The 15,970-nt window shown below is 52.6% G+C and overlaps 1 protein-coding gene across 1 annotated transcript; it reads left to right on the top strand.

Annotated features, from left to right (window-relative positions):
• The first annotated feature begins 491 nt into the window (after nucleotides 1–491).
• LOC141977741 (procathepsin L-like) lies at nucleotides 492–15,638 on the top strand. Its single transcript, XM_074939388.1, has 8 exons — nucleotides 492–824; nucleotides 9,478–9,610; nucleotides 10,260–10,382; nucleotides 10,956–11,105; nucleotides 12,045–12,269; nucleotides 12,360–12,528; nucleotides 13,660–13,774; nucleotides 15,254–15,638. Exons 2-8 carry the CDS (start codon nucleotides 9,488–9,490, stop codon nucleotides 15,351–15,353), a joined length of 1,005 nt encoding a protein of 334 aa, XP_074795489.1. The 5' UTR covers nucleotides 492–824; nucleotides 9,478–9,487; the 3' UTR covers nucleotides 15,354–15,638.
• Nucleotides 15,639–15,970: the final 332 nt, after the last annotated feature.

Here is a 15,970-nt window from a genome sequence, read left to right as displayed (position 1 = left end):
TGCAAAAGGTCCTGTTTTGTTGCTGAGCACTAGGAATGGACCACGCCCTTACAGCACTCCTCAGGGGAAGCATGGGTGCGGGTTTGAAATCCCAGGCAGCTGGGACTCTTGGATTGTAGGCCTGCCACCGGCTGAGTGCCTCCTTGGGGGAAGACGTGTTGAAAAAGGTTGGCCTCAGGTCTGTATTTTGGTCCCTTAATAAGTGGCCTGACTCTTCAAGAGGAGCTGAACCACCAGCAGCAGCTCCCACTGGTTGCTGTGGGAGGTGAACGTGCTTGCAACTCTGGACATCAGGCCACGTAGGTACATTTGACATCTAAGGGTTTGACCCCCACAGTGAAATGCGGGCAGGTGGTCCCCTGGGCAGAGCCCCTCTGTGTGGCTGCTCAGGCCTGCCTGTGCTCCTCTCATGGCATAATTGGGGTGGGAAGTTTGAAAAAATCAGCCTTAATTTGACCCTCTGTGTAAGGGAGTAATGCATTAATTAAGCCTGGGAGAGCTGGAGCTGGTGGTCCTGTTCAAGTTCAGAGTATTCTCACAGCCAGGGCATCTACCTGATCTTTGAAGATCCAACCTAGAAGATCCTCCGGCCTGGTGGCTACTCACAAATTGCTCCCCCTCCTCCCCCTTCTCTTCTATCTTGGCCTGACTCTAGCTGCTTCAGGAAGTCCTGTTGGGTAACAGACTGAGCAGCAGGTCTGGGGGAGGGAGGTGGAGGAAGTTGCACACATCTGCAGTTCCCTGAGTGAAGGTACCGGTGGCCCCACATTGCAGTGAGAGAGACTGGAGTGGCTTGCGCTTTCTCCTGGACTTTGGAGATCCAGGTAAGTAAGTGCCAGTCAACAACAAAGCCTTTGTGTGTTTTTCGGGATTGTTTCTCTTCTGTCTTCCTTAATCCTAACCGCTTCTTCACCGCCGAAAGAGTGATGGATTGCAGGACAGACCCGAGCCCTTTGAGCCCCTATTCCTAGCCTCCTGGGTCCTTTCTTTTCCCCCCTCAGACTGTGTGGTAGGCGACTGGCAATGAGCCAAGAAAAAGTGAACTTTTTTTAAAGTCCTTCTGAAGCGTTTACAAACCTCTCTCAGCTACTGCAGGCCCCCAAGCTCACCCCTTGCATTTGTGAGACTCTTCCAGGCCGTGGAGAGTGGCTGTTTTTCCTGTGTGGGGGATTGAGAGCTTGCAAGGCAGTAGCTGGGAAATCAACCTACTCCAATCGGGCACTGCCTATTGGGCACTGCCGACAAATCATGTAAAGAGCCTCCACCTTATTTCTTTCAGCTGCCCCTTACCTTCTCCTTACCTCTGTGTCGCTGAAGCCAGGTTCAATGCTGCTTACTGCATCTGTCTCTCAGAAAGGTAGCTGCTGATAGATGTTAAATGTCTTACCTTTCACTTCCAGGTGCATTGGGGGATTCGGTGTGAGTGTTGATGATACTCCATTAGACTGGGACTGATCACCTGAGCTGGCTGGGAAAGGAATTCTTTCTCTGTGGAAAAATTGAAAAACCAAATTATTTGTCCATTTTTTTCTGGGTTTTCTGCAATGTGGAAAATGTTCTGATTTTAGGGGCCAGAATGTTGTTTTTAAAATCACAATTTTTTCAGTGTTTGGTTTTGACAAATACCTGGGTTTTTTTTTAAAGAAAAATCAGTTTAATCAAAAGTCACTTTCTGCCCCCCCCCCCCCCCCCGAATGTTTTGATAGAAAACTTCCTAGCATTTCCCTTGATTGCTGCACAGTGTAATATTAGTGTCCAGTAGTGGTGCAACTGTGTGGGTCCCAGGATATTCGAGAGACAAGGTGCATGAGGTAATGAAATCTTGAAAGATTACAGCCCCCACCTTGCCTCTCTGTTTAGTGTCAAAGTAGCTATGGGTCTTCGGAAGCCATTAGACCATGCTTAGTTCATGGGAGTCCTGTGTGTTCAGGGGGAGAAGCTTTGAGCCCTTTGATCGCTTTTTCACCACTGCTGAAACTATATTGCCACATTCTGGAGTGTTGTTGCTCAGAGAGGCAGAACCCGCCACTGCATTATTTACAACACTGCAGTGGTTTATAAGGTGGTGGCTGGAAGACAAACGCATTCCTGGGGCAAGGGGTGTGTGGTGGTGTTAGGGGCCCTGCAGCCCTCGTAGGGGGAGGATTCTTGTTACACAGCTGGAAAAATAAAGTATAAAATACACCAGAAAATTCTCCTGAAGGGATTTCACTGAAAACATCTTTACCAGCTTCTGACCTTCCGCGAGCCCCCTTCACGTGATGGTGCCGGCAGCTATGTCTAGCACTCACGTTTGTTCTCCATTAACACTGTGTAGCATTGCAGTGCCTTAAACAGCTCCTCTTTTCCACCCCAGAGCTAGCTGCATTTTTGAGGTGGAAAAGGGGATTCCTTTGCAGTAGCCCTTCAACTATTTCTAGGCTGTTAAGCAGGATGCCATTCTCCAATACACTTAACATTTTGTAGAAATTCTACCTCTGCTTTAACTTTAAGGCTGATCTGACTCATGCAGTTGCTTGACAGCCAACACTTGGCTTCAGACGCCCCTTGCAACCTTAACTATAGAATGACTGGCCTCGCTCCACAACAACGAGGTGAAACCATTTCAGCTCTTTCTGGCTGAGGTGCACTGATTCCATCGATTGGGCTGGATTAGCCAGCACCCTATGCCACATCCACACTTGACCCTGGGGTAAATGACTGTATCAACACCACCGTTCCATTCATTTTACACCTGCTTGGCCTTGGGGTAAATGATTGCACATGGGGCAGGGAAATGGAGAATCTGGTCCATTTAGAACCTTACCAAAGGGTGAGCTAAGGCGTAGTGCATGCTGTTTCCACCCTCCTGTGGCAACGCTTACACAGAACGAGGGCTCGAAACTATTTAGCAAGTGCTAGTTTCCTGAAGTAACAGATCTAGCTGAATCCCTGACCAGCCCAACCCTGTATGCTCTCTGGGAGGAAAGGGGAGAGGAAATCATCTTGTTCCTGTGAAGCTGACACAGGAGTAGAGGGATCTTTGGGGATGGTCTTCCAGCCACAGTCACAGCGGGATTCTGAGCTGTCAAAGGCTTCCCAGTGTAAGGCACCCTGCCTCAATTTCCGCTCTGTAAAATGAGGTTTACTGATATTGCAACAAAGTCTAGAGGCCCCAGTTAGGGAGCTGTATGGAGGATGGTTTTGCAGCTCCTTTGCCTGCTTAAGTGCTTGGAGGGAGGAGACTGTCAGATCTACCTCCCCGTAACCCTAGGCATTAGACACCTTTCCTACAGTTCTCCTGAGCTTAGAACCCAAGGCTCAATCCATCACACACAGCTCTGTGTTCACCCACGCCTTGCAATGAGCCTTGATGCAAACAGCAGCCTTCTCTCTTCCCTCCCTCAGTTTCTCTGACCTTATCCATCACACGTTCTATTTCTGCCTCCGATCATACTGCCCACAAACGGTTCGACTTAGCGCTGCGGGAGGACGTGTAATCGTTTTCAGCAGCCACAGCCCAGGAAGGGAGGGGAAGCACTCTACCGTTAGAAATATTGTGGACACGTTTTCTCCCAGCAGTAATTTTCAACCTGGTCTTTGGGCTGGGCTGGACTCTGGCTTTCTGGCCAATAGGAAAACCAGCTTCCTAGAGATATTTGTCCATGATGCTTCTAGTCTCTTGCTCATGAGGAGGATTGGATTTTTTTTCAAATCGGTAAATGTCAGTAATCGTGGAGGGGGAGGGATAGCATTGGCCTACCAAACCGAGGGTTGTGAGTTCAATCCTTGAGGGGGCCATTTAGGGATCTGGGGCAAAATTTGGGGATTAGTCCTACTTTGAGCAGGGGGTTGCACTAGATGACCTCCTGAGGTCCCTTCCAACCCTGATATTCTATGATTTCATCACACAGGCGCAAACTGACCAAAAAAAATCCCACCGATGATGATTGAAACTGACAGGCAAAGTAGCTTGATAACTTAGAGTTTGATTTAAGGCTCTTGACTTTTTGTATAGTTGGACAGGTGATGTTGCCAGCGGGTGTTTTAATGGTTTATGAAGCTTTCACTTGTTGAATGTCAGCACCTACTGTTGTTAAATCAATATTGCCTGACCCTCCCCCCAACTTTCTGCAACTGTGAAAAATAAAAGATAAAAATTGGTTTTAAGCATTTCCTCCCTATCATTTTGCAGAGCCACAAAAGCTTAAATTGATTAAAAAAACCTTAAAAATTGTCTGTTGAAATTATAAAAAAATACAACTTGAGTTGTACCACTCAGCTTGTGACTTTTGCCAGTTAGCAGCAGCAAGCCTTGGGCTAAATACCCAGGGGACATATACTGAACTCCCAGCCTCTTCGTAACCGACCAAGCTACAGGCGGAGGGCTAGAGGCAGGGTCCCTGCCCCAAGAAGCGCAGGGAGCGTCTAGCCACTGCAGGGGGGAGACTCGTGCTCGCTCAAGCTGATCTAGCGCCGAGACCAGTACAGTGGATGGTGTGGCTCTTCCTAGACACCTGAGCTTGGACCCCAGTGGGCAAACCGGGTGGCTCTCCCGAACCGCTGCCCATGCCAAATGTCTGCACCTGTGAGCTCAAGCTAAGCGAGCATGAGTCTGGCTGCTCGCCCTGGGAATCGTGCAGTGTAGACGTACCCTTAGAGTTCAGACAGAGAGGCCGATCAAAGCCCGAGGTGCAGCAGAACCAAGGTCATTGCTGGGACGCTTCACAGAAACAGCTTGGGCAGGAAGGAGTGGAAGGCGAGGGAGCTGACAACGAGGGAGGCAGCGCCGAGGAGCTGTTTGAAAGAAGGGGCGGAGATGAGAATGGGAGACTGATGCTCCGGGGTAGCGATGTGTATTAATGATGAGGCAGATTGTACAGAAATGAGAAGTGATGGAATTGATTAGACAAAGTCTGGGCCAAAATCACTTGGGGGAAGAAAGCTACCAGAGGGGGTTCCCCTGGGCTAGTGGCTGGCATGTGCTACAGCCCCCAGGATCTGCTCTGGATATGGAGAGAAACCTTTTAAATGTTTTTAATGAAATAAACACTGCTGGGAATTGTGTGATTATGGGAGACTTTAACTGCCTAGATACAGAGTGGAGGATAAGTGTTACTAATAACAGAAGGGCCCAGATTTTGCTGGATGGGACAGCTGACAGCTTTCTTCACCAAATAGGCGCTGAACCAACAAGAGGTGGAGCCATTTAGATTTGGTTTTGGTGAGCAGGGAGGACCTCAGAGAAGAGCTGGTTGTAGGGGACAACCTTGGCTCGAGTGATCATGAGCTAATTCTGTTTGCGTTAAATGGAAGGATAAACAAAAAGAGCTCTGCAACTAGGGGCCTTGATTTCAAAAGGGCTAACTTGGAAAAATGAAAGGAATTAGTTAGGGAAGGGGACTGGACTGAAGAACTCAAGGATCTGAATGTGGAGGCGGCTTGGAATTACTTTGTCAAAGCTGCAGAAGCTCTCTGAAGCCTGCGTTCCAAGCGAGGGGGAAATATTCATAGGGAAGGGTTGCAGACCAAGCTGGCTGAGCAAACATCTCAAACAGGTGATTGAGAGGAAGCAGAAAGCCTACAAGCAATGGAAGATGGGAGGGATGAGCAAGGAAAGGTCAGAAAGTGTGGGATACAGTGAGAGCTGCCAAAGCAAAGCTGGACCTTGCAAAGGGAATCAAAGCCAATAGTAAAAAGTTCTACAACCATATAAATAAAAAGGAAACAAGGAAAGAAGAAGTGGGCCCACTAACCACTGAGGAGGGGGTAGAGATTAAAGATCATCTAGGCATGCTCCAACTCCTAAAAGAATACTTTGCCTCAGTTTTTAATAAGGGTAATGAGGAGCCTAGGGGTAGTGGCAGGGTGGCTAATGGGAATGAGGATATGGAGGTAGAAATGACCACGTCCGAGGTGGAAGTCAAACTCAAAAACTGTAATGGGACTAAATCGGGGGCCCAGATAATCTCTATCCAAGAATATTAAAGGAACTGGCACATGGAATTGCAAATCCAGTAGCAAGGATTTTTAATGAATCTGTACACACGGCGGTCGTACCATATGACTTGAGAATGCTAATACAGTTCCTATTTTTAAGAAAAGGGGGGGAAAAGTGATTTTGGAAACTACAGGCCTGTTAGTTTGACCTCAATTGCAAGGTCTTGGAACAAATTTTGAAAGAGACAGTAGTTAAGGACATAGAGCTGAATGGTAATTGAGATAAAATATAATGTGGTTTTATAAAATGTAGATCTTGCCAGACCAGTCTGATCTCCTTCTTTGAGAAGATAACTGATGTCTTAGACAAAGGAAATGCAGTAGATCTAATATACCTAGATTTCAGGAAGGCATTTGATACAGTTCCACATGGGAAATTATTAGTTACAATGGAGAAGATGGGGATTAATGTGAGAATTGAAAGGTGGATAAGGAACTGGTTAAAAGGGAGACAACAACAGGTCATACTGAAAAGTGAATCGTCAGGTCAGAGGGAGGTTACCAGTGGAGTTCCTCAGGGACTGGTTTTGGGACCAATTTTATTTAACATTTTTATTACTGCCTTTGGCACAAAAAGGGGGAGTGTGCTAATAAAATTTGCGGATGACACAAAGTTGGGAGGTATTGCCAATTCTGAGGAGGACCGGAATATCATACAAGATGATCTAGACGACTTTGTAAACTGGAGTAACAGAAATGGGATGATATTTAGTAGTGCAAAGTGCAAGGTCATGCATTTAGGGACTAACAAGAAGAATTTTTGCTATAAGCAGGGGACATATTAGTTGGAAGTGACAGAGGAGGAGAAAGAGCTGGGGGTATTGGTTGATCCAAGGAGGACTATGAGCCGTCAGTGTGATGCGGCTGTGAAAAAGGCTAATGCAGTCCTAGGATGCATCAGGCAAGGTATTTCCAGTAGCGACAGGGACGTGTTAGTACCATTATACAAGGCACTGGTGAGACTGCATCTGGAATAGTGTGTGCAATTCTGGTCTCCCATGGTTAAGATGAATTCAAACTGGAACAGGTGCAGAGAAGGGCTACTAGGATGATCCGAGGAATGGAAAACTGACCTTATGAGAGGAGACTCAAAGAGCTTGGCTTGTTTAGCCTAACCAAACGAAGGCTGAGGGGCGATGTGATTGCTCTCTCCAAATACATCAGAGGGAGAAATACCACGGAGGGAGAGGAGTTATTTAAGTTAAGAGCCCATGTGGACACAAGAACAAATGGCTATAAACTGGTCATCAACAAGTTTAGTCTTGAAATTAGACCGTTTCTAGCCATCAGAGTGAAGTTCTGGAACAGCCTCCCAAGGGGAGTACTGGGAGCAAAAGCCTAATTGACTTTGAGACTGAGTTTGATAAGCTGATGGAGGGGATGGGATGGTGGGGCAGCCCATGATGGCATGTAGCTGATCTGCGACTGCTAGCAGCAAATATCTCCAATGGCCGGTGATGGGACACTAGCTGGGGAGAGCTCTGAGTTACGACAGAGAATTCTTTCCCTGGTGTTTGGCTGGTGGGTCTTGCCCAGAAGCTCAGGGTCCAACTGATCACCATATTTGGAGTCGGGAAGGAATTTTCTCCCAGGTGAAATTGGCAGAGACCCTGGGGTTTTTTTTGCCTTCCTCTGCAGCGAGGGGTGCTGGCCACTTGCAGGTTTAAACTAGTGTAAATGATGGATTCTCTGTAACTTGAAGTCTTTAAACCATGATTTGAGGACTTCAGTGACTCAGCCAGAGATTAGAGGGTCTATTTCAGGAGTGAGTGGGTGAGGTTCTGTGGCCTGCAATGGGAAGGAGGTCAGAGTAGAGAATCATGGTGGTCCCTTCTGATATTAAAGTCTATGAGTCTATGGGGGCAGTTAGGAAAGAGCAGAGGGGGACAGAACTCCCTGTGAGTGGGGAAAGAGGGTCCCAGAGGTTCCTACCTGCTCCCAGCCTGTTCCAGCTCCTCTGGGTCTCAGCCCCTGCTCCCCAGTGCCTGCTCCAACTTCTCTGGGTCCCACTGTTGCCTCTGCACCCCTCTCCCCAGGTGTGCCCAAGTTTAGAATATTTCCATTGCTGGTGTGCTCACCCTCTGCCCCAACTGCTTCCACCGCCCCTGGGCTGCAGCAACCCTGCCTGGCCAGTGCCTCACTTGGGGAGAGTCCTATTTCCTGTTGATCTCAGGCGTTGGGGAGGGGCCCATCAGTGGGCTGTCCCGGTGCTGCGGTGTTCGCACAAATGGGGTGAGCCTGGGGGAGAACTGCCAGATGTAGCAGCATTGCCAGACTGGGTCAGACCCATGGGCCAGCTGGTCCAGTCTCCCAGCTCTGACCGTGGCCAGCATCAGACACTTCAAGGGAAGGTGCAAAAAAACTCTGCTGTAGGCCGATGTGAAATAATCTGTCCCACCCTGGCAATCTCACCCTCATCCCTAATACAGAGCAGTTTGAGCCCTGAAGCCTGAGCATTTCTCTCCCTTCCGGTTAGCATTAACTAGAGCCACTGGTTCTTCTGGTTACGCACAGAGAAGGCCAAGCCCTCCTTGAACCTTGCTAAATTCTTGGCTGCAAAATGGTGATGACCCCCTGGGGCGCAGGGCACACCAACGGCAGGTGTACGGCCGCTGGCAGCATGTGGCGATAGCCCCGCACTGCTGGCAGGGAGGAAGCCGCAGTCTGAGTCATTTCCAAGCAGCAAAGGTTGGGGGTTTTGTCCTCACACAGAGATGCTGACGCAGCCGTCAGGTTGATCGGAGTCATGATATGACCCGTGAGAGCCGGCCGTGCGCTCGGTCCTGAAGAAAGCCAAGGCGCAAGTACAGTCCCTGACCCAGGGAGCCTAGAGTGGCAGTACGGGCGGCACCCAGGGCTGTACAGAGACACAGGGCCTGGGAAGCAGAGCCGGAAAACCAGATCTTCAGACTGCTGCTGTGTTCTATTTTCTAAATCTCTGTTGAATACAGTGGGAGGACGGAGGAAAGTGGCCAGTGTGCGACCAGCGACCTTGCAGCTGGTGGGAGGAAAAAGGGCCCGGCCGATAGCTCTGAGCCTGGACTCGTGTATGCAATACAGGGCTCGGCAAGACCAGCTGACACAGCCCCAGGCCAGACCTGGAGCTTGGGCCCCGTCCTCGGCCTCCCAGCTGAGCTGAGAACGAGGATATCATGGGCAATGGCTGATCTTTGAGTGTTAGCAGCTAGAAACTGGACTGAGAGCCACCCACTGATTCCTGGTAGCCACTCAGCGGCTGTTCAGGTGATGGCACATTTCAGCCCTGGGCTGGATTGGAGCTGCCAGGCAGAGCGGGGTCTTTTACATGAATTTCCTAGGTCTCTGTGTTTGGAGGTTTCCCCATCAAGTTGCTGGCAATGGTGGGGAGGGGACGTCATAGCCTGAGTTACAATTGGGAACTGAAGGCAAGCTGCTCTTCTTGGCTCCTGTGCCCCTCCGTGCCCTGGCTTGGTGAGATGCCAGGATTAAACTCTAACAGGTGCGTTTTAACCCACCCAGCCCGAGAGAGATGCAGTGGCCAATGCTGGTGGGGTCCCTTGTGGTCCTGCTGGGTGTGTCCGGGGCACTGGACCCTGCTCTGGAGGAAGGCTGGCGAGGATGGAAGGCCTTCCATGCTAAGGAGTATCCTGAAGTAAGTACTCCATCTCCTTCACTTCCTGGGCGTGCGATTTCCGCGCTCAGCTGCATTTGAACCAAACCGAGTGGCTAGAGCCTGAGCTTTCAGGATTTGGGGGTAAGGGAGAGGGAAGTGGCGAGCAAAGCCTTCTTGCAATCCAGCGCTTCCAGACCCAGCTGCCCGAGAGCGAGCAGCACCCACCAGGCCCGGCGAAGAGTTCCTGGAGAGTCGGGGTGGCTTGGCCGGGAGGTTGTAGAATCGGGATGTCAGTTACCCCTGTAGGGGAGCTCTTGCTTCCTTCCATGCTGGGTTGTGATGGGGGATGGAGCGAACCTCAATGGCTGTAGGGGTTTGGCTTCTCCTCCCACCCTCTGGGAAGCCTCGTGGCTCCCCCAGCTTGTGTGGGGTTTCAGCTGCTCAGGAGGGGTCCAGCCTCTTAGCTCCCAGCTGGAAATAGGGAGATTCAGGGGCTAATGGTGCTGGGAAAAGGAAGGGTAGTCTCAGGGGGTGCCCTACTTAGCCAGGCGTGGGAGAGGAGGGGGACATGTGCTGTCCCCCCAGACTTCAGCCCCTGCGAGCAGCTGTGGTGCATGGAGAACGTTTGCTTACAGGGCGTGGGGGCCGCGGCCCAGCATAACCAAGCTGTTGCTCCGTCCCCTGGCAGGAGGTGGAAGCTTTCCGCAGGGCGGTCTGGGAGAAGAACCTGCGGCGGATCGAGCACCACAACCTGGAGGAGTCTCTGGGGAAGCACAGCTACCGTCTGGAAATGAACCACTTCGGGGACCTGGTAATCTGCCCCCCAGCGCAGATCCTGGAACGTTAGGGTGACCAGCCAGCAAATGTGAAAAATCAGGACGGGGTGGGGGGTAATAGGAGCCTATATAAGAGAAAGACCCAAAAATTGGGACTGTCCCTATAAAATCGGGACATATGGTCACCCTATGGCACTTAGTTGTGGGGTGAGGCACCCGTCGGACCACACCCGAAGCCTCCTCCTTCGTTTCTCCCCCTGCCTCACATGACTCCCCCCTTCTCGCTGGGCCCAGCAGATCCCAGCTCCCAGCCTTCCTCCTTCCCAGGATGCCCACCCGTGACTCCGCTCCCCTCGTCCCATCCCCCTCCATACCCACTGCTGCGGTGCAAGAGCCTCCTCCTATGCAGCTCTCCCTGCCCGCCCCATGGGCCTGCCTCCCCCTCTCTCAACATCATCAGCTGTCTGCTCCGTCTGTACCCAAGGGGGTTGGGTGCCAGGGGCAGGGCTGAGAACGCAGCTCCTCTGTTGGCCAGGATTTCTCTGTGGCGCTGGCCGGGCGTTCCCTGTCGCGTGCTCTCTGGATTTAAAATTTTCCTTCCCCTCCAGATGGACGAGGAGTTTAACCAGCTTCTGAACGGTTTCCTAGCTGAGCGGCATGGCGGGAAGGGGCCTCTCTTCCAGGAATCGGCTGCTCAGGAGACTCCCAAGGAGGTGGACTGGCGCGCAAAGGGCTACGTTACCCCCGTGAAAAACCAGGTGGGTGCCGGAGCAGAGAGCTCCCTGCTCGGGGCCTAGCCCCTCAGCCAGCCATGGAAACCTCCTGGCCCCAGAGCCTGGGACAAGGCAACCCTCAGGCGGGCCCGGCTGCCCATCAGAACAGCGTCACTGCCTGTGGTTTCCTGGGCTGATGGATGGAGGCACCGGGCGCCCTTTGCGGCCCCTCTGGAATGTGTGCTCAGCCCGGGACCCTAGAGGACAGCCTGGCAGGGGGGGTGGCAGTAGCTAACCTGCGTGGAAGTGGTAGGCCCTTGACCTATCCTGGTTTTCATGAAGCTCCATGGAATGGGCCTTTGCCCCCCTGGGGCCCTGCCTCCGCCTCCCCCAAGCACCTTTGCCTGGAGCTTGAGTCTGATCCAGACCCTGCTGTGCAGGAGTTGGGTTCAGTTGTTTCACGTCGGCCACATGCCCCGCCGGGTTGGGACAGGAGCTGGGACCGCTAAAAGCAGGTGGTGGTGGGAATCTCTTCCCCTGTCTGTCTAACAGCAACCGCCAGAAGGAACAAGTCCCAGAGGAGAGGGTCCCCGCTGCAAATCCCCAACCCCCAGTTCTGCAACAGGACGGATGGGCAGCCAGAGCACCCCAGCTGCTCTTTGCTGGTGCTGCTTCTGCTCCAGTTCCCCGGCCTCGCGTTGGGGCTCAGACTCCCTCCTGCCGCTTTCCAGCAAGCAGGAGCTTGTAAGGCCCTGACGATTATCTAAGCCGACGGCCTGCATCACGTAGCCCAGAGAACCTCCCGCTGGGATTCTTGCACTAAGCCCAGCAGCTCCCAGTTGAGCTAGAACAGTGGTTCTCAACCTGCAGCCCCATCAGCACCTGGCTGCGGCCCATGGGACATCCTCAGGGCCATACGGGTAAACAGGTTGAGAACGTCTGAGCTAGAACCTACCCTCCACCTACCTGCCTTACTTTCTGCAGGGCCACTGCGGGTCATGCTGGGCTTTCAGTGCCACAGGAGCCCTGGAGGGCTTGGTCTTCAAGAAGACGGGCAAACTGGTGTCGCTGAGCGAGCAGAACCTCATGGACTGCTCGAGGAGTCTGGGGAACAACGGGTGCCGCGGGGGCTTCATGACTCGGGCCTTCCAGTACGTACGGGACAACAAGGGCATCAACTCGGAGCTCAACTACCCCTACTTGGAGAGGGTAACGTAGGCGAGCATGGCCTTTGGGGGCGGGCGGCGGCTTCTCCAGGGAGTGCTGCCCGAGCTCCCATTCCATCTCCTTTCTCTGCAGGACGAATTCAGCTGCCATTACAACCCCCAGGACAACGCTGCCAACTGCACCTCTCTCATGCAGATCCAGGTGGGCAACGAGACAGCTCTGGAGCAGGCGGTGGCCACTGTCGGCCCGGTCTCCATTGCCGTGGACGCCCGCACTTTCCCCTTCCGCTTCTACAAGTCAGGTATCGAGCGTCCCAGAGCATCTCTGGCCAGAAGGGATCACTGGGATAATCTAGCCCAGTAGGCCCCAACCTTTTTTCCATTTGCGGACCCCTAACCTTTTGAATGGAGGGGCGGACCCCTTTGGAAATTGTAGGTATAGTCGGCGGACTCCCGGGGGTCCGCTGACCACAGGTTGGAAGCTACCAATCTCGTCTGATGTCCTGCATAATGCAGGGTGTAGGACTTCCCTGAATTAATTGCTAGAGACAGCAGATCTTTTAGGAAACCTTGATTTAAAAATTGCCCATGAGGGAGAATCCACCATGAGGCTTGATAAAATTGTTCCAGTAGTTAATTACCCTCACTGTGAAAAGTCTGCCCCTTATTTCCAGTCTGAATTTGTTTAGCTTCAACTTCCAGCCATTAGAGCACGTTAGGCCTTTGTCTGCTAAAGAGCCCATTCTCAAATATTTATGCCCCATGGAGGTACTTCGAGACTGATAAGTCACCCCTTAGCCTTCACTTGAAGCTAAATAGACTGAGCTCTTCAAGTCAATCACTATGGAGCATGTTTTCTGAGCGATGTTGTTATACCAACCTAACCCCCCCGGTTTATTCAGCAGTACCTCGACAGGAGGCCGTCTCCGGTCGACAGAGCTACTGCTTCTCAGGGAGGTGGAGCACCTACCCTGACGGGAGAAACTCTCCCACTGACACAGGGAGCGTCTTCGCTAAGTGCTAGGGTGGCACAGCTGGAGATGAGCCCAGATTCTTTGATCGTCGTGATGGCTCTGCTCTGAGCCCTCTCCAATTTATCGACGTCCTTCTGTGCAGACCAGAATGGGGCACGGGATTCCAGCACTTCGGCTCGGGGCTTTTTCACTGAGCTGTCCGGGCTCCCATCTGGAATTACTGGGTCTGTCACAGCTCACCTCCCAGGGGGCACTTTATTACCCTGTTCCACAGCGGAGCCTGCTTTCTTACAGCCAGCAGGGACAAAGGACAGCTCTGTGCTGCGCTAGGGGCTTCAATCCAATGCCCTGGGGGAGCTTTTCCTTCCGATCCGCTGGGACCTCCCCGCAGGGTCTGCTTCTGCTCCGAGAGGGAGAGACCCCCGACAGCTCATCTCACTCCGGCTTTGCTCTCCCCAGGAGTCTTTTCTGACAGCGCATGCAGCCAAACCGTGAACCACGGGATGCTGGCTGTGGGCTATGGCATATCCCAGGAGAATGGGACGAGCGCTGCCTACTGGATCCTAAAGAACAGGTGAGGGGGAGTAGCCAGGCGAGAGAACTCTCCCCGAGGCACACTCATGTCTGTCGCTGCATCCAAAGCTGCCTCTGACCCATGCCCACTGTGAAAATGCACCCCCCCCACACTTCCTCCCCAGCCCCCAACTGTATGTGTACACACATCAAAACATCCCCCCTCCAGCCCCCAAGATGTGCACACTCCCCTCGGAATGCAAGTGCACACACACGTAAACTCCCCCGCTGCAGGACACTCTATGCCAACTCAATCCCACCCCCCAGCATGCAGGTGCACACATGGGAACTCGCAACCCTTCACCCTGCTCCCGAACCACATGCATTCCCGTGGCCTCGGGATGGGGACTCATGCACCCCCACCCCAGAGATCTGTCTCTCTCTGGGCCTGTCTTCGGATTTTTGCTGTCTCAGAATGAAAGATTTAAGCAGCTGCCAGGAGCCAGGCGTACGTGGAGCGAGCACTGAGCAAGCCTCCCCCATCCAGCACTGCCACGTGGCTACTTTCCCCACCCTCTCCCTGGCGGCTCCTGAAATGAGAAGGCCGAGCTTGCTCGCTGACGGAGGGGTATTCTGGAGAAACGGCTCCGCTGAGGCTGCCAGGGTTACTCCACTTGTGATCTAAGGCAGAGGGGACGAGCCAGTGGACAGCACCCCACTGCAGCGTTTGGTCCCTTCAGTGGATGGTCTGGAGAACCTGGGATCAGCCAACATACAGCTGGGTTAGGCAGATGCTCAAAGCATCCTTGAAGCTGGCCTCTAGCACAGAGGTTTTCAAACTTTTTTTTTCTGGCGAAAATTGTTGATGCCCGCGACCCAACGGAACCGGGAATGACGGGTTCAGGGTGTGGGAGAGGGCTCTGGGTTTGGGTGGGGCCAGGGATGACAGGTTTGGGGTGCAGGAGGGGGCTCTGGGGTTGGGGGGGGCTCAGGGCTGGGGGTCGGAGTGCAGGAGGGAGTCGGGGCTCTGGGCTGGGGGTGCAGGCTCTGGGGTGGGGCTGGGGATGAGGGGTTTGGGGTGAGGCTTAGGGCTGGGGCAGGGGATTGGGGCATGGGTTTACCTCAGGTGGCTCCTGGGCAGCGGTGCAGCGGGGGTGCAAAGGCAGGCTTCTCGGACAATGGGAGTGTGGAGCCAGTGCTCGGGCAGTGCACGGAGCCCTGTGGCCCCCCAGCCTGGCGGGGGGGGGGGGCTGCTGACTGCTTCCAGGGTGCAGTGCGTTGTCAGAACAGGTAGAGATTAGCCTGCCTTAGTCGGGCAGCCCTGCCAACGGGACTTTTAACGGCCCGGTCGGCGGTGCTGACCAGAGCCGCCGCGACCCAGCACCTTCCATTCTGCAACCCAGTACTGGGTCGCCACCCGCAGTTTGAAAACCACTGCTCCAGCATATTGGGACAACTTTTCTTTCTCATTACAATGTTCAAACTTCCTTCAGCTCCCACAGAGATTCTCTCACGCTCTCTTCACTTTATCTTCCCGCAGCTGGTCTGAGCAATGGGGCGAAAAAGGTTACATCCGGCTGGCGAAAGGAGCCGACAATCACTGTGGTGTGGCCAATCAAGCAAGCTATCCCGTCTTGTAGCCAGAGCTGGGTTTTCCTCCTGCCCTAGGCCTGCATGGCAGAAGACCTCACATACTGCATGGGGTTGTTTTTTTTCTTCCCACAGTCTAAATGACTTGATCTTCGTCTTCAGCAGGGAGATTCTCTTTTTGCTCCCAGCAGCGATTTCTGGGCTGTTTCTTAGCTGCAATTTACTTAGCTTTAGAAGCGATTAAAAGTTGTGCAGCAAATTGCTCTTGCAAGCCTGGGTAAGTCATGTTCTGGTCACGCCGCAGCATTGCTGAACGAGGCTTTGTGCCCTGTCCAACGGAGTCATAAAATAAAGAATGTTTTCCTCTCAGTGTGAAAACCAGTCTCCTTGTGGGTTTGAAAGATGATTAAAGATGCTTCTCCATAGGAGCTTTCTATGCACCTTACAAGTTCCCTTAGCCATTCGATCCCATTTTCCTCTTTAGCTAAAGCCCAAAAGCCCGTGAAGACCGTGCCAAACTGGCTGCCAACAAAACCACAAAGATGATGACGGGAAAGTGTAGAAGTGCCTGTAACCTGAGTCTGTATTATCTAAGCACTGGCTATGTGCAGGCACTGTCCAGGACCGCAGAGCTTACTGTCCTGAAGAGATGTATTTACATAACAGC

Source organism: Natator depressus, chromosome 25 (genome assembly GCF_965152275.1).
Source record: "Natator depressus isolate rNatDep1 chromosome 25, rNatDep2.hap1, whole genome shotgun sequence".
Lineage (NCBI taxonomy): Eukaryota > Metazoa > Chordata > Testudines > Cheloniidae > Natator > Natator depressus.
The sequence above is the reverse complement of the archived record's forward strand: the minus strand, read 5'-3'. Positions and strand labels throughout refer to the sequence as shown.